The 27957-nt window shown below is 43.6% G+C and overlaps 1 protein-coding gene across 1 annotated transcript in view; it reads left to right on the top strand.

Moving 5' to 3' along the window:
* LOC125309272 (piezo-type mechanosensitive ion channel component 2) overlaps positions 1-27957 on the top strand; it is a 119361-nt gene that overhangs the window by 85530 nt on the left and 5874 nt on the right. The window contains exons 17-47 of the mRNA XM_048266069.1: positions 168-341; positions 1390-1622; positions 4917-5077; positions 5981-6157; positions 6556-6678; positions 7116-7316; positions 7817-8021; positions 8723-8824; positions 9085-9250; positions 10763-11006; positions 11313-11409; positions 11827-11992; positions 12685-12774; positions 13519-13640; positions 14059-14127; positions 14274-14374; positions 14640-14738; positions 15553-15676; positions 16758-16826; positions 17264-17430; positions 17856-18049; positions 19689-19856; positions 21347-21823; positions 22306-22564; positions 23041-23223; positions 23552-23801; positions 24147-24279; positions 24793-24940; positions 25159-25373; positions 26746-26904; positions 27229-27376. Coding sequence (XP_048122026.1) covers positions 168-341; positions 1390-1622; positions 4917-5077; positions 5981-6157; positions 6556-6678; positions 7116-7316; positions 7817-8021; positions 8723-8824; positions 9085-9250; positions 10763-11006; positions 11313-11409; positions 11827-11992; positions 12685-12774; positions 13519-13640; positions 14059-14127; positions 14274-14374; positions 14640-14738; positions 15553-15676; positions 16758-16826; positions 17264-17430; positions 17856-18049; positions 19689-19856; positions 21347-21823; positions 22306-22564; positions 23041-23223; positions 23552-23801; positions 24147-24279; positions 24793-24940; positions 25159-25373; positions 26746-26904; positions 27229-27376 — 5224 coding nt within the window. The remainder of the gene's footprint in view (positions 1-167; positions 342-1389; positions 1623-4916; positions 5078-5980; positions 6158-6555; positions 6679-7115; positions 7317-7816; positions 8022-8722; positions 8825-9084; positions 9251-10762; positions 11007-11312; positions 11410-11826; positions 11993-12684; positions 12775-13518; positions 13641-14058; positions 14128-14273; positions 14375-14639; positions 14739-15552; positions 15677-16757; positions 16827-17263; positions 17431-17855; positions 18050-19688; positions 19857-21346; positions 21824-22305; positions 22565-23040; positions 23224-23551; positions 23802-24146; positions 24280-24792; positions 24941-25158; positions 25374-26745; positions 26905-27228; positions 27377-27957) is intronic.

The raw sequence follows: 27957 nt of genomic DNA, 5'->3' as shown, positions 1-27957 counted from the left end.
GTGTGTATGAATGTGTGTGTGTGTGTGTGTGTGTGTGTGTGTGTGTGTGTGTGTGTGTGTGTGTGTGTGTGTGTGTGTGTGTATGTGTGTGTGTGTGTGTGTGGTGTGTGTGTGTGTGTGTGTGTGTGTGTGTGTGTGTGTGTGTGTGTGTGTGTGTGTGTGTGTAGACTGGAGGATCTGGGCCTGGAGAAGTTCTCAGTGCCGGCACTCTTCACGCGGATCTTCCTCCCTACGTCCTTCCTGCTGGTGTGCATCCTGCACCTGCACTACTTCCACGAGCACTTCCTCCAGCTCACCGACATCAAGTCTGTGGCCGATAAGCAGAAGAGCCCCATCACCAGGTACCACAGCAGCACACTGACCAGCACACTGACCGCGGCGCGGGATGGAGCTTTTGTATGGCTTGCCATACAGTCCCTCTCCCAAGCTCTCATGGCTGTCTCCCTCTTCTTCACTTTCCCATATGAATGAAGAAAGATACATAACACCCAAGATCAGGAAATTACAAACTAGTTCATTCAGTCCTGTTCATGATTACCAGTACAAACATAGCAGTGAATTTGCTTTAAAATGCTTAAAGGTAGTGAATATTCCCTGCTATAGGCTGACAGGTTTTTCAATGTTGGAGTGTTTTAGGATTTGGACAAGTTAGTGTACATTGCATATACTGTACTCTTGCTTTGACTTTTCAATTTGTCAATTGCCTTCAATCATAATCATGGGTTCAAGCCAGCATGTACTCCTCCAAATGGATGGCTTGCCCATTATTTGACCTTAAGCAAACATTTGCTTTTGTGATGCCAGGGCTTGCTAATGGGCAAGGACAGTGATATACTGGCCTCTTGGGCATATTTCACCTGCATATTTCACCATGCTACACTTAAAGAGATTGGTCTTATTCTGCAATATGGCTTATTGAACGTCATTTCCAGAAAGTAAACTTGTCCACGATCAGCAGTTTTCTATGTGGCCAGAAAGGATTTTGTGGTTACATAATGTGACCGATCTAAAATCAAAACTTATTTGATTTGCTAAATGTAGCAGTCCTCATCATCCACAATGGAAGTATTTCAGCCATTCTTTCAGCTCTGACTCTCCATAGACCTCCACAGACATATAGTATTCCCCACAGTTCTCAGTAGTACCTCTCCAATTAGAAGTAAAGCACATTTTTAAAATGTAACAATGGCCTCCTCTCAATATGATACTTATTCTTCACCTTATAAAAGTATTATCATTACCATAAGTATAACTTAATCATTACTTAGAGGGATGTTGAGTTACACACAAAAGGGATTTTTTATGCCAGATTATAGCTTCTGACATACAGTATACATAATGTTTAGAGCCTGAAGATCATAGACTGCAAACATCTTTTTGTTCTTGTAGGCTGGTCCATCTGGACGGCAGCCTGGCCGATATCTCCATGATCAAACCCACGCTGAACTCCACCACTAAGGACGAGGAAGCTGGGGAAAAGGTCAACTTAGAGGAGGAGGAAGAGGATGAGGAGGAGGAGGAGGAGGAGGTCATGAAGAGGAGAGATGATGAAGTGCCGTGTTTGCCGAGCAAAGTGGACGGGTTTTCCTGCCACCCAGAGCCTGCCACTGACATAGGATCAGGTAGAGTGCCGTTAATGTGTCGTCCAGCGCCACTGACCAGTGCAGAAAAAGACAAACAGTTTTTAATCAGCACTTGTGTTGTCCGTGTCCTGGAAAATTACACTCTCAATTTCAGCCACCTGTTCATCCTAGCATTCAACACACAGCAATACACCCAAGGGCAACACACTTGTCTGTTAAATTCATATACTGAATTTTAAAGTGACATAAACATACATAATTCACTCATTCACACAAGATTCCATAGCATGTTTTAGCACATTACACATAAAGACTATAGTGGACCTTTTAGCTTGTTCTGACATGTGTTGCTATTGGTTTGTAAGGCGTAGCGACAGTAAAAAAAACAATGGTTAATTTGAGCAAAGATAGATTTATTTTTTTACTGTAGGACAAGGATAGCCTGACGAGCCAGACCCACATTAAAATGTAGGGTCTGGGCACTCACCGTTCGCAGTGCTCAGTCCGAGGGGCGGGATAATCGGTTGTCTTTCAAATTTCCTTTGCACGCAATAGGACAGCGCTATGAGTCCCATGGTTTCCCACCAATGGAGCTGGTTGGCTAGTTCAAACTTTTGCCAACTTAATAAAAGCTTAACTCGTGTCACACTGTTCGCCAACAGCAACATTATCTTATTTGTTTTCAAGTAGCAGGGAATTCAAGCCAAACCGTTGCAACTCTGCCATCAATCATTATGTTAAGCCCGCCTAACAACTCTATACACGATTTGATTGGCCTGATAGAATGTCATTATATGTGCCCTCTTATTTACTTATTTACTTACTTTTTTGTTTACTTGAATGTTATGTTTGTCTGTGGACTTAAATTGGCAAAATATGTCTTGTCTTCACCGTGGGATAGTGAGAAACGTAATTTCGATCTCTTTGTATGTCTGCAACATGTGAAGAAATTGACAATAAAGCTGACTTTGACTTTGAGAAGTTTAATTTTTCGAGCTCACAAGCCAACGGAGAGCGCTAGGGTGCGTCTAGATTTCTAGGCTAGGACAAGGAAGCTTTCCTACACTCTTTAAAATGCCTGTAGCTGGAAGGAGTTTGAAATAGGATTGCTACCAGCGTAAACTGAGAAGCTTTTCCCTTTGCTCCGTTCTAATACAATTACGCTGCTTAACTGGAGCTTCAATGGAAATGCATTGGAACCATTCCGAGAGAGCCTGCTGAGAAGCTGTGCAGCAATACGGCACAGATGGGGCTCTCAAGTCCACATGCAGTCCTCCGCACAGAGTAGCAACAGGCCCCGAGACATACTGCTTTCTCTGGCTGGGTGGACAGGACGAGGCAAGGAAGGACGGGCAAACAGCTGGAAATAAAAAAGTGTCTAGACATGTTTGGCGAACAAACATGGCATTTCCAGGCCGTGCGGAGTATGAGTGCCTCCCGCTCTACTGGTCCCGCTCTTCTCTCTCACCGTCATTCTCTCTTCTGTTCAGCCAGTCACTCGGCCCCCACTCTCTCATTCCGTTTAATTGACTGTGAGTGCTTTCAAAGCCAACAGCTGGTTTGGAATGCCACCACGGAGTGCTGAAGCCTTTCCAGTGTGATTAAAAAAAAGAAAAATGGTGAATTAGGGGTGGAATTTTTTGGTATTTAAACGCTTCATAGTGCTCTGTTCAGTACTGTGGCCAGTAGATTTGTGGTCAATATGATCTTTCAATATTATGGATAGATCTGGTGTGACTCACTCATAAATGGCACAAAAGTGCCGTATTATTCGTCAGTTTCCCCAAAAGTGTCTCACATTGTGCCATACTGTTATAATTCACAGTGCCCTGTTGGACATCGACTCACTCTGACGCATTTCGACCCTCAGTGCAGCTATTAAGCCCACATATTTTTCTAGAATATTCAGTAAATATTCTCCATCCTCCAGCGATCCCAGGCTGCTCCGGGTTAACAGCAGAGCAGCCATCATTGGCTGGGGAACTGCTGGTGTTTTGGCCTGATGGAAGAAAGAACTGACACATAGTGTACTCTACCTTACTGTGCAAGAAGAGCATGTTCAGGCAAAAAAAAAAAATCCGTCTAGAATTTCTCATAAATGCGAGATTTCATAAATCAGATCGAACAGAGACTCAACAAAGTGTCAGGGAGCATCAGAGTGATTTATTCCTCCGGGCTTGTTGTTAGCGCTGGTCATTGTTTTTGAGGCATTCCTCTCCTTGTCCCTTATCCTGTAATCTGCACAACTGTCTCTTAAGTGTTTTGCTTTATCCCAGCTGGGCCTATAAGAGATCTCGCAGGGGTTACTGAGTCCTGAGGATCATATTCTGAGCAATCATTTTTCTCTGGTAGATCCTTGCATTTGGGTAGTCAATGCCCTTGTATGCCCTGACACACTAACTGTTAGTCTGTTCAAGGCCTTTGTAAGCATACTGTCCTTTGTTATTTATGCAGTTTGTATTGAACTAAGCATTGGAATCTACCACAATATACAGAAGCTTTTTCCTCTCAGGACAATGATTTAGGATTGCTAAAAGTAGCATTCTGAATTTACTTATACAGTCATATACAGTGTAATTGGTCATATGAATAGGGAATTTGTTGACATGTTTCACATGCCATGAAGATAAATCTTGCATGACTGTGAGTGGCATATTCAGGTATGTAAGTGAGACAGACAAAACATCTCAACTCTGTTTATACAAGGGGTGACTATCCCCGTCTGACATAATGTCTTCATGTATGTCTCTGGGCTACAGAAGCAGCAGTCTCTTTTAAGGAGGATATTGAGGAAGAGCCATATTAATTAGTAGCACTCAGTCAAAACATGTCTCTGGGAAAAGCCCAGTGCCATGCAATCTATCATACCCACAGGGCATGGGAAGGGCCCGCACGGCCTAGATCATCCTCTGCTACTCTGATCATTCTCTGCTCTCTACTGCTACTTACACTACTTATCCATTTAGCTGACGCTTTTATACAAAGCAACTTACATATGTCAATTATATGTCACTTACTCCCCAGAGCACTGAACATACAACTTTTCTGGCTACTGTGCTAGCCCAGCTCTTTAGCCACAACGCTAACACCCCCCCCGGCTAATAGGTCATACGCAAGATGGGTCATGAGTTCCAGTTCCACTAAGGTTCTATCCAGAAAGCATTTTTGTTGAAAATGTATAATCACCCCTGCACTGTATTTTTTTTAATAAAGGTGAATGAAATGACTAAATAAAAATGTATTTTCTTTATAAAAAGCTAAACTACACACAAATGGATGAATGAATTTGAATGACTGAACGTGAGCATGTGTTTTGTTTTCTGTGCTGCTCAGACCTGCGTAATAAGTGGAGCCTGGTGGTGGAGCGTCTGACGGTGCTCTTCCTCAAGTTCCTGCAGTACATGCAGCAGCTGCAGCTGCTCATTTGGTGGCTGCTGGAGCTACACATCATCAAGATCGTCTCCTCCTACATCATCTGGGTCTCCGTCAAAGAGGTGAGCCAAGGCCACCAGGGGAAGTGCATCATGGGAAGTGGAGTCTTTAGGGTTAACTGGGTCATAGAAGAGTTGGGTCTGGTCTCGATCTAATGTAGGAAATATCAGCTGGCAAGTGTCAGTGTTGTCATATGCATAGAGCTACAAGGTAAAATACAGTATGCAGTGAAATGACTTGGATGCTTTGTTCCTGTCAAAAAGTATCCTAAGGGATCAACAATATTAGCAAACTTTAAATGAGATAAGGTAGAATCTAATATCACTGAGCTGGTCATTCAAAACAAGGAGACATAATCTTGGTTGTTGCATGTTCTGACAAACCAGATGACCATTTATAGTAAAGCATTCAGGAGGACCTCTGGTCAACATTTTAAAGAAATTAAGAATATTCCTAAATATTTTGCATTGGATATGCCAGTCTGATGATACACTCCACCCAATGGAGCTTAGGTGTTATGACTCCTAATCCTTTTCCATGGCTTGAATAAATATTGATTGGTGGCTGGCCAAACCATCGGTGGATATCAGGTAAAGAATAGCAGATAGATATCAGGCAAGAAAAAACACCCAGCCCAGCTCTCGCTGTCTCTGTGGGAGCCTGTTAGACCAGTATGCTGTTCCAGTAAGTTTCCAAAGCATTCTTACATGCTAGACATAAACATGCAATAACCATAATAATAATAATAATAATACGATGATGATGATGATAATGATGATGGCAATAATGATGATGAAGATATACATTTACTTATTTATTTATGAATTTAGCTAAAACTTTTATCTAAAGTGACTAAACAATAATAATGAACATCCAAGCTTCAGTGCTTTGAATGAATGAATTGAAAACTGATAATTATGATGATGACTGATGATGATGTGTTTGGTTTATCGTGTGTTGCCCAGGTGTCCCTCTTTAACTACGTGTTCCTGGTGAGCTGGGCCTTTGCTCTCCCGTACAGTCAGTTCCGGCCGCTGGCGTCCAGTGTTTGCACGGTGTGGACCTGCGTCATCATCGTCTGCAAGATGCTGTACCAGCTGAACTCCATCCAGCCTGCCACCTATGCCAAGAACTGCAGCATGGTGAGGGGGCCGCACCGCGCACCACCACGCACCGACTCAGCAACTTCCTGTTAGGCCCCTCAGTCTGTGGCATGTGCACTTGTGTTCTTTGGATCCAGTCATAGCTTATCTGTCTTTTGCTTTCTGTATTTCTTTCTCTTTCTCACCACGAGCTGAACAATTTCATCCTTTCATCATTTCATCTTTTTTTACATATCTCTTTTGCCATCTTTCTCTCTCTTTCTCGCCACTCTCTAAACAGTGTCCTCCATTTCTTCCCCAAATCTTTTTTAACCTCTTCCCCCTTAACTTCTTCATTTTGTTCCTTACCCCTCTTGTTTTCCTCTATTTGGTTTCCTGCCTCCGTTCATGACCTTGTGTTGACCTGTCCTCCTCCACTTCCTGTGTGTCCTGTGCAGCCTCAGAACTACACGGAGGCTGAAAGGGCGGACATGGCCCGCTCACTGCTCTACAGCGCCCCCATCGACCCCGCCAACTGGGTCGGCCTCAAGAAGTTCTCTCCTCTGCTGGAGAATCTGAGGGTGAGGCATGCACACACACACGCTCACACACGCGCACACACACTCACACCAGCTCACACATGGGTGCACGCGCACACACACACACATACACACTAACACAAGCTCACAGACGCACACACTCACACACTCACACAAGCTCACTGACACACACACACGCACACACACACACCTCTCACATCAAGCAAAGAATGCATAAACCCATTCAACCAACCCAGGAATGGGATTGTTCTATGCAATTTCAACACTTAGATAAGCATTTGAGAGTCTCTCATAGAGACTTGGCATCGCTACTCCCATAGTTGGATATTATATACAGCTATATGAGCAGTGACCTCAGCATCTGTCTCACATAGATCTCTTAGATTCTTTTCCTTTATTTATTTCACTATCTTTCTTTCTTTCTTTCTTTCTTTCTTTCCTTCCTTTTCCCTCTTCAGAACAACCTGATGATGCTGGCCCTGCTGGCGTTCGAGGTGACCGTCTACCGGCACCAGGACTTCTACCGCATGCGCAACAACCTCACGGCCCCCGTCACCAGGACCATCTTCCATGACATCACGCGCCAACACCTGGACGACGGCATCCTCAACTGTGCCAAGTATTTCATCAACTACTTCTTCTACAAGTTTGGCCTGGAGGTACTCCCATCAACATCCACCCTCAAATGACATTGTCATGTGTGCGTGCATAGCCACATTGTTTCCCATATGAATCATAAAGGTGTAGCAAGAAGTGTGTTGAAGTGGCTGTCAGTGTAAGAATCAACTAGCACTCTCCAGTGCGAGGTGTTTTTAAACTGAGGAGAGGTCAAATAAGGCTAACACATATTGGGAAGTTTAGTAAGTGTTTGAAAGGGCTGAGCAAAATTAGATATCATTAACTGTCAACACAAATCACTCCCATATCCATTCTCTCTTTCCAAATCTCCATCGCCCTCTCTTCCAAATTCATATCCAAAATCCACAAAACCAGTGCCTGTTATCACTGTAACCTCTGGCCTCTTGGGGCCTAATGCTTAAATGATAGAGACAATAAGCACTGAGACAAAGGATGAGACAATGAACAATAAATGTAAGTGTCTCTTTCTTTCTCTCTCTCTCTCCCCCTCTATCTCGCTCTTTCTCTCTCCCTCACTCAGACATGTTTCTTGCTGGCGGTGAATGTCATTGGCCAGCGTATGGACTTCTACGCCATGCTGCACGCGTTTGGCCTGATCACTGTGATGTACCAGCGCCGGCGGAAGGCCATCGCTCAGATCTGGCCCAAGTATTGCTGCTTCCTGGCCTGCATGCTCACCTTCCAGTACCTGGTGTGCATCGGGATCCCCCCCTCCGCCTGCTCAGGTTGGTCTCCACCACAGGGCTCACAGAGAGAAGGGAGCGCTTTCAATGGCTATCTATGTAGATAGACATGCTGTCCATCCATACAGTCATTGGGAGCATTAGGTGGGGACCACAGTGAAAATAATGAAGTGACAACAGCAACGTTTAATGCAATGTTCAGATCGTAATGATTTGCTAACTTTAAGCAAAGTTCTATCTCGTTGCTTAGTGATGTTAAGCACTCAATTCTGTTCAACGGAAAGGAATGTCCCGCCCCTATGAAGAATTTCACTGCGTTGATTGGTCAGAATGCCTGAAATGTTCCTAGGATACCTCAAACTGACATTGATAAGCCTTGCATTACGCTTTGAAAGTTGAACCAAGTTCAACACTCAGCTCCTATATCGCTAGCGCAGCACTGGTGGAGCCAAGCGTTCCACAGCGGAACCATAGCAAACCAAAGGAGATCTGCCGCTTGCCACTGATCAGTGAGATCCCTGCCTTAGTGTTCTTCACAACCTCCTGTGGATATGGGGTCCTACTCCTACTTAGGTACCCATGATGCTTACAACTGGAATGAGGCCATCCACTGCTCTGCTCAGTGTACAGAACATCTCTAAACCTAGAACTTAGGCAGGAATTGATAAAGAGCACAGTACATTTGTACAGCAGACACTACATTTCAAGGGTATGGATGAAGGCCCATATTTTTCTTGATGTAGATTATCCATGGAGAGCTCCCTCATCCAGCATGGACTCCAATGTGGTGAAGTGGCTGTACTTCCCAGACTTCCACACGAGACCCAACCCACTCTTCCTCCTCTGTGAGTAGCTGTGCAGCGGTGGAGGTTAGCTCGAGTTAGCTCAATGAGCTCCGAATATGTTAGGGCAGAAATAATAAAGCCTCTTCTCTTCTCCTCACCTCTCCTTTCTTCTCTTATCTTCTCTTCTCTTCTCTTCTCTTCTCTTCTCTTCTCTTTTCTTCTCTTCTCTTCTCTTCTCTTCTCCTCTTTTCTCTCCTCTCTCTTCTCTTCTCCTCTCCTCTCCTCTCTTCTCCTCCCCTCTATTCTCTCTTCTCTTGTAGATGACTTCATGCTGCTGTTGGGTGTCTCGCTCCAGAGACACGTCTTTGAAGAAGAGAATGAAGCAGCCGTGCGTCTCGTTGCCGGGGACAATGTGGAGATCTGCCGAGACCTTGACGCTGCATCGTTCAGCCAGCACAACCCAGTGCCAGACTTCATCCACTGCAGGTAAACCTGGTCCCCAGGGGCCACTTATTCACAAGGTTTTAGACATATCCTGCACAGGGCTTGCAGAGGACATATCCAGATGTTTGCATAACAGTTATTTATACGACGGAAGACAACTATTCAGAAGAGTACACAATAGCTCATACACATGAGGCAGTATGTAACTGAGAAGAGGCAGTGGTTTGATTAACCACCGGGTTGGCACTGAAACTCCAGTTTCTAAGGGATCCTCTGGGTGCGAGAAAGCTATTGGATTCGCAACATGCAGATAAAACACTGCCATTTACTCTTCTCATTTCTTGGTTTCTGAAAGGTCAACCTCAAAACTCCATAAACTTGACATTTCATTTGAATGGCCTTTACTGCTTTTGTACACCACTGTTTTGACATGTGTATGGGGTTATCAGATCAATCGTCCTATTACCCATAAGGAAAGAATTTCTCAGGCTGTTGGGTCTCTCCTCGCCTCAAAGCCCAAAAATCTCAGATAACATGAGGAAGTCAAATCGCCTCGTCCAACTCCTAACCGCCTCTTTTGTATTGGAAGCTGTTTGTCATGGTTCGTAACTCTATATCCCGTCAAAGTCAAGTAAATTAGCTGTTCTGACTTGACTGGCGTCAAACGCGTTGACAGTGCCTTGAGTGAACTCTGTGACACAAGATCACATTAAGAGCCAATCTCCAATTCGTCTTTGTGGAGAGAGGCTTGCTTACTTATGCTGTTGACATTGGCCAGTTTGAGCAGCGGGCAGCAATTGAGGATTATTAAACCGAAGGGCCTTTTTGGGTCAGCAGGAAGTGCTGTACATGCAGATCTCGGTCAGCATGGTGTGAACTGAGGAACCCTAAATCACTCCGAGAAGGCCCCTCAGCCGTGTCCTGCGAGCATTAGAGTCTGGGGAAGAGTGCTGTACACCAGCTGGACAGGTTGTGTACATTATTGCAGCTGGCTTTCAGAGAGGGTATAACTGAAATAAATGGAAATGCATTCCCATTTCCATAAACTACAAGGATGCAACATGAACTAAAATGAATGCAACATGATCTAAATAATGCAAGATGAACTAAAATGAAATGAAATTGCTGTTAAAATCAGATATGTTTTTGTTTTTTCATTATTTTTGCACTGTGGTTGCTATATATACATATTTTGTCCTGTTCTGTTTGACTTTTTGAGAGACACTGGCCTAAATTATATTATATTATATTATATTATATTATATTATATTATATTATATTATAGTATAGTATAGTATATTGCAATGCATTCTTTTATCGTACCTTTTGACTGAAAAATGAAATGAAAGCTAAGCTAAAACTAGTCAATTTCTCAAAATGAAATGAAAATAAAACCCATAATGTACTTGTAAAATGAACCAAAATTAAAATGAAATCAGAAACCAAACTGAGACTAAATTTATAAAATCATTTAAAAGCTATAAACAAAAACTTACAAAAAATACTAAACTGTAGAAGCTTAACACAAGACTTACCTGACTTCTGAATTCCCAGGTCTTACTTGGACATGTTGAAGGTGATCATGTTCAGCTACCTGTTCTGGTTCGTGCTCACGATCATCTTCATCACGGGAACCACGCGTATCAGCATCTTCTGCATGGGCTACTTGGTGGCCTGTTTCTACTTCCTGCTCTTCGGCGGAGACCTGCTGCTCAAGCCAATCAAAAGCATCATGCACTACTGGGACTTCCTGATCGCCTACAATGTGTTTGTGATCACTATGAAGAATATCCTCTCGGTGAGTCACTCTAGTGGCTAGTGTGATGAATCACAAATCATAGCCATTCTGTTCTGAAGTCCACTTTACATACTGGATAAGTCTCTAAGAAATAAAATGTCATCTGTTTCCCCACTGGGCTGTTCTGCTACGCCAAATGTTAAATTGTTGTTTGCAAACTTGGAACACAAGCTTCCTGTTTTTACATCTCTTTGATAGTCTGAAAATGTCCAAACCTTACCCAGAGATAGCACTGCCCATGTTGACCATTTCAAAGTTGAATCAGCTTGCGTTTGTGTTTCTTTCTGGATTGTTCTCTGTATTTAGATAGCGGCCTGCGGGTATATAAAGTCCTTGGTTGCCAACCACTGTTGGCTGATCCAGTTGTTCAGTTTGGCGTGCACTATAAAAGGCTATTCCCGACGTAAGTACTGAAACCTCACTATCTTCACATTTCAGTTGGTTTTATTGGGTTTGGTGTTTTTTTAGTCTTTTATTTCACTTTTTTTCTTTATTTGGCAGTGGAGGAATGCCCACATCTGTGATCAGATCATCTCCACAGTGTTTTCTGTTTGTGTTTTTGTACCATCTGTTCTTACTAATGTGTAAAATTGTAGAACCAGTTGGAACGAACCATTCGGTGAAATTAGCTGGCATGGTATTTAGACAAAATAAAAAACAATAAAGCATTATTTTATTTTATGCCTGTCTGTTTTTTTGTTTTTGTTTTTTTTAGATATACAAATACTCCAAACATTTAAAAATATTTTTGTTGCACTGAGTGGTAACCTCATAAACCTTCCTAAATAAATTCAATTATTTTCTGCTTCCCTCCTGTTAGCGGAGCAGCAGGCTACCAAGCAGTGTGAGTTGCCTAGCGATGAAGCTGGCATCATTTGGGACAGCATTTGCTTTGCCTTCCTGTTGCTACAGCGACGAGTCTTCATGAGCTACTACTTCCTGCACGTAGTAGCTGACATTCGCTCCTCACAAGTGCTGGCCTCCAGGTAACTCGTTGGCAGGGGCCTTCGATATTTCAAATTTGCCACCATTGGCTCTTTGGTCTCCTAAATATACAGTATAGAGAGAGATGCCAGGAACACCTTATAAACATAAATAAAGCACATAAAACCAGCAATAGGTTCTTTGTGCAAACATTAGTTTTACTTATTTTGTTTAAAGTGTATTCACACACATAGGGTGCAAAAAAATGGTGCCATAAAATTGCTAGTTTCAAGACACAAGAGACTTCATCTGTTAATGCAGTGTTGAGTGTTGTTGTCCAGTCTTGCACAATGTTGTAATCATTGTATAATCATTCAGAATGGTATACAGATGTCATTACCGGTATACATTTTCAGCCATTCATCCATCACTTAGGTTATTTGAAGTAATATAGATGTTAAGTGATTTGCTTTTCAATGAACTAATCTTTTTATAATGTGAAATGAGTTCAGTCTAACTCATGCTAACTCGAATTGGAGAGACTAAAGTATGCCCATAACTAGACCCCTGTGTTAGTCTATTCTACGCCCAGGCATGTTTGATCATGTTGCTTAATAGCTTTTTTCAAGTGTGATTGGCTGCCAAGAGGCATAATATGGCCTTAATATTCCTCTCTAGTGACCTACATGTTCCTCCGACAGCTCTTGTGTTGTGTTCAAATGTTTTAACTGGGAGAGGTGCTCGTCTCCTACAGGGGAGCCGAGTTGTTCCAGGCCACCATCGTGAAGGCGGTCAAAGCCAGGATTGAGGAGGAGAAGAAGTCCATGGACCTGCTGAAAAGACAGTACGCGTGTTTTCAGATTTTGTTCTAATCAAATATACCCTACCTAATAAATAAACAATGACTAAGAATATAGAAGGTAAATTGGACATTTAAATTTAATTTATTTTATCTTATTAATGTTGTGAGTATAAGACACTAGTCACACACTGGTAGGTGTAACATAGAGGTGTGTGTTTGTTTGGGAGCTAATCTTGGGTAGTATGCATGACTGTGTCTATAGTATGTCTGTGCAATGCAGTGAGCAGAGCTCAGCTGACAGGTCAATGTTGGACTTGGTGTTGTGCTTTTAGACCCCATCTGCTGCCTCAGACACAAAGAGGATCATTCAGCACTCTCTCTCTCTCCCTCTCTCTTTCACTCTCTCTCTCTTTCTCTCTACCTGCTGCTGGCTGTCTGAGCTCCTTTGCTCATGTCTCGACATGAAGATAAACACACTCACACACTTTCACACACTTTCACAAACACACATACCCACCCACACAAATGCACACGAACACATACACACATGCACACACACATTCATTCACTCACACACATACACACACACACACACACATATACATTACATGCGCCCTGTGTAATTATCGTAATTGTGTCAAAAGGAAGGCTTAGCAGCCTCATGACTCCCCCAGACAGAGCAGAGCAATGAAACAGAGCAACACAAACGCACAGAGGACCGATTGTCAGTCCACAGGGTGCCCTTTCTCCCCTCTGACTCTCACTTCCTGTTTTATGACCAATCAGGATGGACCGCATCAAGAGCCGGCAGCAGAAGTTCAAGAGGGGGAAGGAGAGGATGCTGAGCCTGGCCCAGGACTCAGGAGAGGGTCAGGGCGGGGTCAGGGAGGAAGAGGAGAAGGACGAAGGTAGGGCCAAACGCTGCAGCTGCACACAGTCAGAGGACTGTTTGGTCATTCAATAATATCAATAAGCCCATAAGCTGAGTTTGACTCTGCTGCCAGTGACTCACTCCATCAGCAGAGCAGCTGACCAAGCGTATGGACACACGCACTGCACAACACTTTATACTAAAATAAAATGGCCTTTGGCAGATGTAGCCTGTGGGTTTTGTCCGACTCTTAAAACCTACAACACATTAAAGTGTAAATCTGTGAACTTTTAAGACATATAGCAGCTGTAAATGCCACCAAACGGTTTTAACACACAGCTGCCCCCAACAGAAACTCACAACATCTTAAAGACAAATGTGCATTATTGTTGCTAATGAAACATGCTTACATGTTCATATCTAACTTGTTAATCGGTCTTGTTAATTTGCAACAGGAGAAACAAAGGAAAAATCAAAAGGCAAAAGGAAACAGTGGTGGAGGCCTTGGGTAGACCATGCATCCAGTAGGTTTTTCAGCACCTTTTTCATGTACTTCATCACCTTATTCATCTAGACATTTCTTCACTACAGAGAAAAAAATCAGTCTTTTGTTATAAGTTTAGTTCAAAGGAAAGTATGGTATAGAGAGAGACTTTGTCTTCTTTGCCAGTGGTGAGAAGTGGAAGCTACTACCTGTTTGAGACAGACAGTGAGGAGGAGGAGGAGGAAGAGGAGAAAAAAGAGGAGCCTCCGAAGAAGTCTGCATTTCAGGTGAGTCCAGTTTTCTACCCCTATTAACATTCTACTCACCCTGTTTCCTCTACACTTCAATCACAATCATATTTACTCTTATGACACTGAAATGCTGTCTGCAACATTTGTTTTGTTTTGTTTTTGTGTGAGGCTAACGATGTTCTTTTCTTTGCTAGAACACTAACTTGCTAACATCCTGTGCGGACGACTACTCTCTCTGTGTGACGCCCTGGTGGCCATTTTAAAACCTACTAACTCCCACCCACTTTGTCCTTCCTTGTAGAGAGCAATCCGAAAATTTGCCTCTGCTTTGCTGGCTTTACCAAAGTCTATCATTAGGCTACCCAAAACTATACTGCAGTATGTAATCAGGGCTGCCAAGGTACTTCCACCAGGCTTCTAGATCATTACTACTCCACCTCTCCCTCTGTATGCTGTGTTTTTCTCTCTCAGCCAATGTGTACCATTGCACACTGCATTTACCATCCATCACAGCTCACTTTGTAAGTGTAGCTATTAGTGCACTTCGTAATAACCCCATTGCTCGTCTCTCTCTGTGAAACTGCGGTTTACTTTGAGCCAAAATGGCCTACGGCGCATGCTCTGGAAATGCAGTGTACTAGGCTGCCATTATTGTGGATGTGCATGTGTTGTCTGAAAGCTTTCTCTTCCAGGGAATACCCCTTTGTCATGGGATGGGTGTGTCTCAGGGGATTGTGGGTTGTGTTTTTGTCCATTGAAACCACAGAAACATTTAACATTTTTGCACATACATTTTACCAGTACAGTTTTTGTACTGCTTAAATGGGGTTAGCTCCATGCATTTAACCATACATCTCTGGATCAAAACACACCTTACATTCTCTGTGTTGTGTGCATTGTTGGTGGTCTGATGTTAAAATGTTTATTATGACTTGAATTGTTCTGATTCTGAAGGGCTGAACTTGAATGGCAGGTATGGGAAAGGCACAATACTTAAAAAGAAAACCCTACTTAGATGCTGCTTACTTAAGTAGCATACAAGTGCTACAAAATGATACAATTGGGAAATGGAAAAAAGTAGGCAGTAAAACTCTTACCAACTGTGAAGTCAGCCCATCAGATTTGATTATATAATTATACGTAGGGCCCATCCTTTAAGTCAACCCTGTGCCTGTGCTTTCTTTCTGTTGTGTTTTACTGTAACTCTTCTCTAGTTTGTGTACCATGCCTGGATCACAGACTCCAAGACAGCCATGAAGGAACGCAGCAAGGAGAGGCGGCACTTCTGGCAGAGGTACACCGACGGACGTAAAGCCACCAGGAAGGACCAGCGGGAAGGTAAGGATGCCATGAGTGGCCAAAAAAGTACTTCATTTAATCTTTTGGGTATTCAATCACTCAGACAGCCAGAACTTCAGGCAGTTTCTCTCTCTCTCTCTCTCTCTCTCTCTCTCTCTCTCTCTAAAACACACTCTGGATCTGCTTTTCTCTCTCAACACCTATGACTGTGTGTCTTTCACTCTTTCTTCCTCCGTTTCTCCCCCACTCTCTATCGCTCTTTCTGTCACTCAATCTCTCACTTGTTCCCTCTCTTAGTCCCTTTTACTCTGTCTCCCACACTCCATCAGTCAGTCTGTAAGTGTCCTTTCTCTCCCCTACCTTTCTCCCATTTCTCTCTCTCCCTCCCTCCCTCCCTTCCTCCGTGAAAGAGATTTGATTCAGCAGCACTCCTCCGGGCGGGCAGTCGGCCCTGTCTGCAATGTTTGCTCTCGACTCTCGCTGGCTCGACAGCCCGCCTGCTGAGCTCTTTGTGTTCCGGCATATTCTCTACCACCCCCATACCCCTCAACGCTTCCTGCGGCCCCCACTGCCACCCAAACACATTATTCATGAATGGGCATTCTGTGTGCGTCAGGCCTTCTGGGAACTTCAGACACCTACTCAGGCTCAGGCTCAGGCTCTGGCTGCTGGCGTGCCGGTAGGGGAGTCCGGTCGCTGCTCTGCTTGACCACCGCCTTTTCTTCGTCTCTCCCCAGCGCGGCAGGCTTTTTTTGTCTGCCCTTCGTTTTTGTGCCGCCCGAGCTCCGAGCGGGAGAGTGCCATGTTGCATTGGACACGGCCAATTCATCCCAGATGACGGCTGGACGGGGCTTTCCGTGCACCCTTACAACTTAAAGCCAAATTCCTCCCACCCCATCCCCTCAGGACAGCGGATTTGGAGTTATAAAACAGCCAGAAATGTTTCAGGAATATGGTCCCGATTAGGATCACGTTCACGTATCTCTAGTCTGTGTGCGTCGCCCCAACAGGGAGAGGGTTACATTGTTTCAAAGTCAACGTATGTTTCTCATAGTCACCTTTTACAGTGGGTCTCTTCTCTTCTCTTCTCTTCTCCTCTCCCTCCTGGCTCTTCCCTCAGAACATGTGGCCATAGAGGTGGACAACCAGGAGGACGATGGTGTGGAGGAGGAGCGATCCGACGGGCCAGGTCAGATGTCTGCCGGTTCTGCTTAGCCTGTCAGGTTTACAGGGTTCTCTCAGGGTCAGAACCAACCTAGTTCTGAGTTTCTGCAGTCAGTTGCTGTCCGGATGGACAGTTGAAAAAATAAGCTTAATATTTGTATTTCATGTTCCCAAATAAAACTATTCATCAAGTCTATTCATCAAGAACATTTTGTTAATTGTACAAACAACATAACATTTCTATAACACAAATTATCCTGCCTCAATCTAGACAACAGTTAATGCACTTAATGTTTCATAACTTTATATTTTTAAATGTGCCCAAATGTTTGCACACAACTGTGTAATGGCCTTACTGTATGCCTGAAAGGAAGTGTAAGATACCTCTGCCAATACTGTTTTAGCTTAAGGTTGATTCAGCACACTGACTGACTGCCTGTATTATGTGTCCTGTTTGCACAGATAACATCCTGAAGCGAGTGTTCAACATTGTGAAGTTCTCCTGGGTGCTTTTCCTGGCCCTGATGGACAGCTTCACCGCCTGGCTCAACTCCATCTGCCAGGAGTACATGGACATTTCCACAGTGCTGAGAATCGAGCGCTGTATGCTCACGCAGGAGGTCAAAAAGGTCACTATTCTATGTGATTTGTTTTATTAGCTGTCATTTATTTAATCTTTTACACATATTTCCTTAATTAGGGAAGGGAAGGTTCAAATGCATTGTTGCTGTGAGAGATTAGATTAAAATAAAATAAAGCATTTCAAATGTCTGGATATCTAACTCAATCCCAAGCCACAGTCCAAGGTATTTTTAACAGCTGAAAGCAATTCAAATAATGGCTGAGAACTTGAGGTTTAGACCTAAAATATTCACACTTCAGACTAGCGTAGTCCCTCAGGATATTTGTGTTCTGGTTACCACATAGTTTTCTGTTTACGTCTGATATCAGTTTGGATATTTGTGGAAACAGCAGATGCTTTCCCTTTAAAACTTCTGTACAACTTTTGATTTTATGCGCTGATGTTTTGCCATCCGTATTCGCCGTCGCACAGGGAAATACTCCATCCCGAGAGAGCCTGCAAGTGTACTACCAGAGGCAGATGTGCCGGCCATCGTCCTCACAGTCCTGTCTGGACCACTCGGAGGACATTTTCCCAGCGTCCAGCCCCCGGCCCTCTCAGTTACAGCAGTCCGGCTTCGTGCTGGAGAGCCATGGCTCTGCACTGTCCAGAGACAGCTTGTCCAGGTACAGAAGTCCAAAAAAACCAACCACAAACTGCAAACTGCAGAAGAACTGCAAGCGTGTTACAAGTTTCAAGAGTTTCCGATGACTTCAGTGCTTAAACATTAAAAAGAAAATATTGAATAACTTTGAAACCAAAATGTTAAATGCATTTTGGAACAATCAAAATATTATTTTTAGAAAATTGTGGATTTGTACATTTGTGGTGTGTAATCAAAGCTGGATGTCACAAAAACAAAACTGACACATTGATGAGCCATGACTAATTAGTGTGACCATTTTGGCCTCCTTCTCAATCTAATAAACTTAATTTCCTGGGGGGCATAATTTAATTGAGGTTTATTTTGAAAACACTCCGCAGTTCTGTTTCACTCAGACGGTCACACTGACGTGGTTTGAGTGCTTTTTAGTAATGTAATAGTGTATCCTCCACACAAAACCCTGCATTGGGAGGATATCCTCTTTAGCTTGCGCACAATGCCCTCATGCTGATGGAGATGTGAAGTCACATTGTGCATCTTTTCAAGTGCTGGTTTATCCTCCAAGGCAACAGGCAAACAGTCTCATCATACGGGAGGAGACCATAAAGGGACTTACATGTATGCCCTAAGGGCAAATCTCTAGATCTCTCTATAGAAATGCAAGGACTGTAGAATAATGCAAAACAATTGTCGGGATTAAAAGCTCCAATAGGTTGCATTTACTTAAGTGCTCATCCTTGACTGTCAGGGTGGAGTTAGGGAAGGCTTGAACATGTTTACTCCACAGGGAAGAGAGTCTGAGTGCAAGCTCTTTGGGAACTAAATCCATTTGCATAATGACACCATCTTTCCCCCAGTGTACTCTGCTGCACAACTGATATAGAATACAATCTAGGGTTAGGTTAGACCAAGACTTTAAAACCAACTCACAAAACATGTTTTATGGAAAGCTTTTCATACTTTCCATAAAGCATACTCTTGTTATAAACTTGTTGTTTCACAGCGTCCCGCTCCATCTTTTAAAGATCAGTGTACAGCATGTCCATTTTGTGCCCATTTTGTGTGTCCGTATCTGTTGAGGGCTTCATATTGACATGGCTGTGCTTCCTGCCGGTTAGAGGCCATCTACGCTCCAGACCACTCCGATTAAGTATTCTGTGAGGCAGCACAACAGCCCTTGCCAGCTTTTACACAGCCACGCTCTGTTCTGGTGACCTTTCCCTGGGCTTGGCGAGCCAACCTCGCCCCATCTGCCTCCCCAGACGCTCTCTGTTATTGGGAGCCTACACCGTGTTTGGGATTCAGGCAATTTGGCCCAGATGGGTAAATGTGGAGGCCACATCTCTCTCTCTGATCGTAATTAGGTCAGTGGCACACAGTAGGCAGCCCTGTAGGAACACAGGACGCACTCTCAGAGCATGTTTACGGGCCCACATAGCTCTGTCTGGATACTGAGTGTTTGATGTTGTGAAGGTAGATTTTGTCACTGATCTACTGATGGATACATCTAACAAATAGATGAACTATCCTCTTTCAATATTACAAAGAAAGGTAATAGTAAATATTATACAACAGATGAATGTCTGAAATTTCTTTTGATCACAGGAAGTACGTTTTGACAAGACAAACCCTGTTTCACCGGTTATTTCTCTGTGCTGCAGTGCGTACACAGAGTCGACTCTACTCTACTGTCAGTCCACACTGGATCACTCGGAGGGGACCGTGGAGAATGTCCCCAAGACCAGTGAACGTGCTCGGCCCAAACTGTGCAAGATGACCGGGCTCGACCTGTCCTCGTCAGCAGAGAGCGCCACCAGCAGGGCCTCCAGGTAACTGCTCCGCAGGCACATGTGTTGTTTATGTGCTCTCTGTTGCTCACTTACAAACTGTCTGTCATAGCACACACACACATACTATAGCTCTTTCAAGTGTCCTGTCATCTGTAAATAAAATAGAAGTAGGCTGTCAGGGACTTAAGCAACAGCGTTGGAAATGCCAGTCAATGGGGCAGGTGGGAGAGTTGACACCTCTCTCCACATGCACACACACACTCATCCACACACATAAGCAAACACACATGCACACACATAAGTGTGCGCACACACACACACACATACACACACATGTAAACATAAGTACACACACACTGTGCATACATACATTGAGAGATGGCTGCGCTCCCAAAGCATTCATCCCTCAACACCTTGGTCTCGTGCGTGTCCAAACCACGGACTCGTAAACACCATGGTCACATTACTGTTAGCCCACACCGCTTGTTTGCCCAAGACTTCTGTGTGACACAACTCAGGTTACAAAGGAAAAACTTTTTGGACAGACTGTGGTGTCAAATCCACATTAAATAGTACAAACTCAAAAGAAGTCCGCACACTGTGGATGTATACTGCAGATGATGGCTTTAATGCACTCCGGAGCATTAGTGAAGCAAGCAAGTAAGGGAAAGCAAAGTAAGATAAGTGAGCAAAGTGAGCAAAGTAAGCTAAGTAAGATAACATCCTCTGGCTGTTGTCCAGCCTTTATACCCCTTCAAGTCATCCCAGACAAGACACTCTATGTTTACAGATAACTGACCAAGTAATATATGGTACTTCACCTTTGCCCTCTCATCCTGTTATTCATACATTCTTTAGGTTGTGCCATTCTTTAGGTTTTGCTTACATTTCCTGGCACCAAACCTTGTCTATGCCATTTTCTGCCAGGCCTGCTCTTTCACTTAAACCAGTCTTCCTTTCCCACACTGAACATACTACAGACTTCAGTTTCACAAAACAATGATATTACACAGAATAAAGATACTACATAAAAGATATATAAACTAAAGGATATATTTCAATAAAAATCACGACAAGACCTATAGGTGTCTCTCATTTGTATATGGACCTCATGCAGATACCTAAACTGCAGTGTGCTGCCCTCTTCTGGGCTGATTATATTACTGCAAAAAAGTCACCCCATTCACCTTATAAGAATGGCTGTGGCCTGTCACCATCACTCATAGTAGGTCATCACTGTAGGTTACACCAACATAAAGATACTGGAGATGGAGTTCAGTGAGTGATATGTTATACAAGCACTAGAATGTTAGCTTTGTAAACGACAGAATAGAGCAGCACTGTTTTTATTCAGAATAAAGCATCAAATTACAAATGTGTCAGCAATGGTTTTAGAATAATATCTTATGTAATATCTTATATAATATCATGTTATAATAATGCAGTTTGTCAGGCCTTGTACATGCCTTGGCACAGGCTTCTTTCTACTACTTGTCAATAGTTGTTGCTGATCGTTTCCTCCTATGCAGTGAGAAGACCCAGTGCACAGCGCTGTACTCCCGGCAGGGCACAAGCGACACCGTCGGCGAGGTCGACCTCGAGCACGAACAGAGGGGTCACTCGTCAGCCGAACACTGGGGCGCAGTTGGAGGATCCCCAGAGACCCCTGAGGACGCGCCATACCTCCCCGAAGACGAAGGGCCGCCTCACTGGAGAGACTCGGACCGCTCCCCGGAGTGGGACTCTGCCGGCTGGACGCCGGCTGACAGCCCTGACGCGGATGGACCGTCGTCACGGACATTCCCGGCAGCGGCGGACATCCCGCCCTCCTACAGCAAGGCCACGGGGCTGGACCAGGTGTGCGGCGGCGCAGGTGTGCCGTGTGGTAACCGTGACGACAGGCGCCTGAGGATAATGGAACCTGATGACAGGATGGATTACCTGAGCGACGAAGCACTGCCCTCCCTCACCCACGAGATGACGGCCAGCGAGCTGCTGCAGAGCAGGTCTCTCTTTCACTCTCTCACTCACACACACACACACACACACACACACACACACACACACACACCACACACACACAAACACACACCACACACACACACAAACACACACACAAACACACACACATATAAATAACTCACCGCCTTTCACACAAGTGGGCTTTTTCTTTCACACAGCTTAGATCTTCTAATACACACACATAAACAGCTCAGATCCTCTCTTGCATACATAAACAATCCAAATCCTGCAAATCATTTCTCTCATAACACTTCTGACATATGCTACAATGGCTTCTCATCACTTGTTTGATGTCATTGCCATTGCTATGACTTGTAGGAACTTCTAAGGCATAAGCTCATAATAATTTACTTTATCCCCACGTAATGGATGTCAGTGTCATTAAAGTAGGTGTATACTCAGAGCACTAGGAAGCATCTTTCCCACACTGAGCATGTGTCCCCCCCCACCTCCGTCAACCCCCCAGGATGTTTTTTGACGAGGAGCTGGAGGAGTCTGAGCGCTTCTACAGCGGTCAGCCCCCACTGCTGCAGCTCTGCTACGCCCTCTACAACATGCTGGTGGCCCACTCGGAGATGGTCTGCTACCTGGTCATCATCCTGAACCACATGATCTCCGCGTCCGTGGCCACGCTCGTGCTGCCCATCCTCATCTTCCTCTGGGCCATGTTGTCCGTGCCGCGGCCCAGCAAACGCTTCTGGATGACCGCCATCGTCTACACGGAGGTACTAAGACCATGGCCAGGGCCCACCCACACTGACACATGAGCTTGTCTCACAAGAAGCAGCACCCCCGCTTGTGTTCAATTCATTTGGAGTTAGAAGCGGCCGGGCAAAGCAGGCAAGCGGGCGTTTTGAGTAGTGGTACATCTGGCCAAGATTCTTGCTGCTGGTGTGCATGAATCAAGAACACGTTCACCCCACAACAAGATAAAAAAATGTTCACATCGACTAAGGCTGACAGACTCCAGTTATAATCCATGCAGAAGCATAGTCAATTGCTGTGGCTACATAGCCATTATGCTTAACACAGATATGCAGAAGGTCACTTATAGTCAACAATGAGGTTTCACCACTCCAATTGCAGTCTATAAAATGGTATGTGGGAGTGGATCAGACAAATCAAATTTACTCAAATGCATGTAGTTTTATTTTTCTATGAGTTAAAGTTTGTTCATCTCCTTTCTCCCCTCTCTTACCAGGTCACCATTGTGATCAAATACTTCTTCCAGTTTGGCTTCTTCCCATTCAACCAGAACATTGAGGTGGACAAGAGCAAGCCCTTCCACCCCCCCAACATCATCGGTGTGGAGAAGAAGGAGGGCTACGTCCACTACGACCTGGTGCAGCTGCTGGCCCTCTTCTTCCACAGGTCAATCCTCAAGGTACCGACTGCACACTGATTTCACAAGTTTAACAGTTTCAATAACTCAGTGGATGACACTCTATGATCTTAATTAGCTGGGTAGATAAATGAGATCTGACTTTTTTGGTTTACTTTTCTGGTGTAAAGAATTTTATTTCACAATGATGTAGTTAGTAAAGGATTGGAATATTTGGCAGGCATTACAGTAAGTTCTCCAAACCCAATGCATCAACACTAAATGCCTTGCAGGCAAAACACCTTTCTATCAGGATTTGTCTCTTCAGGAGAGCATTCCTTCCCCCCTAATTGTGATGTGGATCTTTGTGTGTGCATGTGATCTCTCTCAGTGCCATGGCTTATGGGACGAGGACGAGCACAGAGCCGATGTTGGCAAACCAGCACGTCACCGCGGCAACTCAGACGGTGGTGGGCGATCGCGGTCATGGCACGAGAAATCACCTGAGTCTGTCCACCCACGCTCCCCCCTCCGCCAGCACGGCCAGGGTCTGACACGGCTACACACACGCGGCGTGGTGCGACGACAGAGCTCGGCCGCTGGCTCACACGTCTCACACAGATCCATGCACTCCAAAACAGGTGAGGAAATCCACCTACCATCACTAAGGTACAGGGACCTGCACACAGAGGAAGTATGCATTGCAATGATATGTGTCATAACTTGTAAATACAATGTGGTCAAAATAAATGAGTGGCCTAAATTATGAAAGAAATTTCAGTAATTGATTGTATGAATTGTATGGCTGTTCACGTTTTTTCAAATGAACCACACATAGATAAATTAAAGTTACTTGTTTAGTCTGAATTAAATTAAATTAAATTAAATTAAATTAAATCGGTTGTTGTTATGAACTGTAGATTTTTAATAGTTTACTGTTAAATTTAACTGTGGTTGAATGTAAGCATGCATTGCGTCCTCTACAGGCAGTTCAGGCACACGCGGGACTCTTCGAAGGGGAGGCAGCTCTCTGAGCATCCAACAGAAGAGTCGCAAGGAGCTCATCATGGAGAAGCTCAGGGAGCAGATGATCAAGGCCAAGAGGTTCACTGTCAAAACGTGAGTCATCACCACAACCACCACCATCATCATCATCATCAATCATCATCATTACTGTATTTCTCTCACACAGAATTCCAATCTCCATTCAGTGTCCTAGGCATCCCTGTAATTACCATTACAGCTACCGTTAATATATAATATACTTAGGCGAAAATCTCAGGGCACACCACTATGGTATTACACTTACAAAAGTCCCAATATAAAAGGGTCGTTTCTGTTGCTATTGCTGTCATACACTCACTCTACACACTCATCTTCATTAGCCTCGGCCTCACTGTTATCACCAATCTGCTCATTATCTAGTTAAGTCCATTTGAGTCTATTTTGTCATCATTTTTCAGCCTTGTTTTTTTATTTATTTTGAATGATGTCCGGTTCCAGTCATTGATGTTTTAGGCATCTTCTTACGAACTGGACAGCAGGCCAGAGAATTGTCAGTCAGGTTATGTAAGACTTTGTGGCGTAAGACAAAAAAAACGCTAAATTAACAGTGTGTGTTCTGTCTTGTAGCACTCTTGAGATCTACATCCCCATTCGCCAGTTCTTCTATAACCTGATCCACCCGGAGTACAGCGCGGTGACAGACGTCTACGTGCTCATGTTCTTGGCCGACACTGTGGACTTCATCATTATTGTCTTTGGATTTTGGGCCTTTGGGGTTCGTGTGACAACACTTTTTTTCCAAGAGAACACTAGTCAGCAAAAATGTTATTTAATTTAAGTGTGATTAATTTAAGAAGAAGATATATGAGGTAGTTTATATGCAGGTGTATGTTTCTTTTTCATGATTTTTAATTCGTTTTAATTAGACTAACCACCACAGTGTCTAGTCTTCAGTTCTTTAGCATTTCAATTGTGTTTTTCCCTCCCAAACAGAAACATTCTGCTGCTGCTGACATCACTTCCTCCTTGTCGGAGGACCAGGTTCCCGAGGCCTTTCTGGTCATGGTGCTGATCCAGTTTGGCACGATGGTAGTGGACCGAGCTCTGTACCTCAGAAAGACCGTCATGGGGAAGGTCATCTTCCAAGTGATCCTGGTGTTTGGAATCCACTTTTGGATGTTCTTCATTCTCCCAGGAGTCACAGAAAGGTATTCATTGTTTTCAAATGATTGTCTTCTTCACTGTGTTTCCTTATGGGTCATTCCGTGTCAAATCAGATAAGGTTATTGCAGCACCATCTCAGATTTTGTTCAAACTTTGTCTAGATCAAGAATGGGTCCTAAAACCAAGGCCTTTAAAATATTTCTGTTCAAATCCAAATGAATGTCTTCAGTTATTTTCAGTCCTTGAAATTACATCAGTTTTACAGCTTGAAAATCACATTGTCTGGGAAGTAATGTTTGGGCATTAATATCATGAAGAGTATTATTCATAGGCAGCCCAAACTTTGTAGGGTGGAAGGCAAACATGTTCTCAGTATGACTGAACCATTACAAGTTTCTTCGGCATTCTCATTGATTTTCTACAAGGCCCTAGATTTGGAAAAAAGTGCAAAAAGAGTGACATCAAGGGTAGTATAAAGTTTTTGTATGCATTTGGTATCAATCATTATTTTTTCCTGTACATGCTATATTTTATTAATGGTGTACTAATATTTGAGCTTGAAGATTTTAAGGATTAAACAAAGGGAAGTTGTGTTTTTCGGTCATTTTCATAGGATGAAAATGGTATGTGGGGTAGCTAGTAGGCACTTGAAGATTTGTGTGAAAGTAGCTCAGTGTATGGCCATTTAGTGTACAAAGTGCAAATGTTGTACCATAGAGAAATATAGTCAAAATCCTTGTTTTCTCTCAGGGACAAAAATGAATGCGCATTGGTATACAATGTAACCTAGTTAGTGTATTTACAGTATGTATGAGTGAAACATGGTACATCACTGGCAATTTATACACAAAATGACTATAAACTGAGCTATTTCCACATTGATTTTCATGTTCCTACTGGCTACCCCTCATACCATTTTAGTTCTATGAACATTACCAAAAAATGCAATCACACCTTGTCACACTTTATCCTTAATATCTTCATGTGCATTTGTTGCAGATACCTCAAATATTGGCTCAACATTAATAAAGTGCACACAATAAAGTTGCACACAAAATAAGGATTGGTGTCATGTGGATACAAAATAAATGTTTAGAAGACCCTCAATATGTCCAGTTTAGCATTTTGTGCCATATCTAGGGCCTTATATAAAACTAATGGGCAAAACATGGCCTCCAAGATAAGACATTTCTGAGAGCGTAACAATTATACAAAATCAAGGGTGAAAACGTATGAAAACATTAGAATTTAACAAAAATATTTTACAGGTCTTAGTTTTGGGACCTAAATAGCAAAATCTGAGACGGTGCAACAACCATTTTCCTGGATTTTGTCTGATTTGATACAGAATGAGCCGTATGTCTTTGTATGTGTGCATTTTCTCATCCTGTCTTAAATGTCCCTGTCGATTGTCAGGCGGTTTAGTCTAAACACGGTGGCCCAGCTGTGGTACTTTGTGAAGTGCATCTACTTCGGTCTATCAGCTTATCAGATCCGCTGTGGCTACCCCACCAGGGTGCTGGGAAACTTCCTCACCAAGAGCTACAACTACGTCAACCTCTTCCTCTTCCAAGGGTGAGTGTTGTTTGGGACCTCCACCAAGGAGGTTATGTTCTCAGTGTGGTTCTGAGAGGACGTTTGGAAGTGTCGCAGGTCTGCACTCTCAAAGTTCCTTTTTAGTTCTGTTTCTGGCACAGTGTGTTTATTCTTTTAGCATGGCGACCTCATATTTATAATATGCTAATTAAATCAATACAATTATCCGTAGAAGGTAAATAATCATATTCTTAACTTCGGACAACATTTTTGTCAAAGTTGTTATTAAATATTTATGCCACGCAGTTTTAAATTCGATGTGGAGGACTTTGCAGTCTCATAGTGTATTTTTGGCCCCTGCAGATTCCGGTTGGTGCCGTTCCTGACAGAGCTGCGTGCGGTTATGGATTGGGTGTGGACAGACACCACCCTCAGCCTGTCCAGTTGGATATGTGTGGAGGACATCTACGCCCACATCTTCGTGCTCAAGTGTTGGAGGGAGTCTGAGAAGGTAACCAGAGCCCACCTTGGATCAGTTCTCTCCCTGCTAGATGACAGCTGATCAGTTCTCTCCCTGCTAGATGATAGCTGATCAGTTCTCTCCCTGCTAGATGATAGCTGATCAGTTCTCTCCCTGCTAGATGATAGCTGATCAGTTCTCTCCCTGCTAGATGACAGCTGATCAGTTCTCTCCCTGCTAGATGACAGCTGCTTCAGTCCATTCTGCTTTAAAGGAGAATTCCGGTGTGATATTGACCTAAAGTGTATTGAAACATGATACCGAGTGTGAACGTATGTCTCATAGCCCATCTCGACTTGTCCCCTGCACTCCAAAATCTGGCTAGTTAGCCCGATGCTACCAACAACTTTTTTTCAGTAGTGGTGCTTCGGCATCTATTAGCAAATAAATCACTGTTTTACACCCATTTTAGGCTCAATGTATCTCCACACTTCATTGGTAGACTTCCTAGGGCCCTGACATTTTAAAAAAGCGAGACACTTTTTTCAAAGTTCTCAATGTCTCGTTTTAAATGTCAGGGCCCTCAGAAGTCTACCAATGAAGTGTGGAGATACATTGAGCCTCGTAAATGG

This window comes from Alosa alosa, chromosome 16 (assembly GCF_017589495.1).
Source record: "Alosa alosa isolate M-15738 ecotype Scorff River chromosome 16, AALO_Geno_1.1, whole genome shotgun sequence".
NCBI lineage: Eukaryota > Metazoa > Chordata > Actinopteri > Clupeiformes > Clupeidae > Alosa > Alosa alosa.
This window is presented reverse-complemented; position numbering and strand designations above follow the sequence as displayed.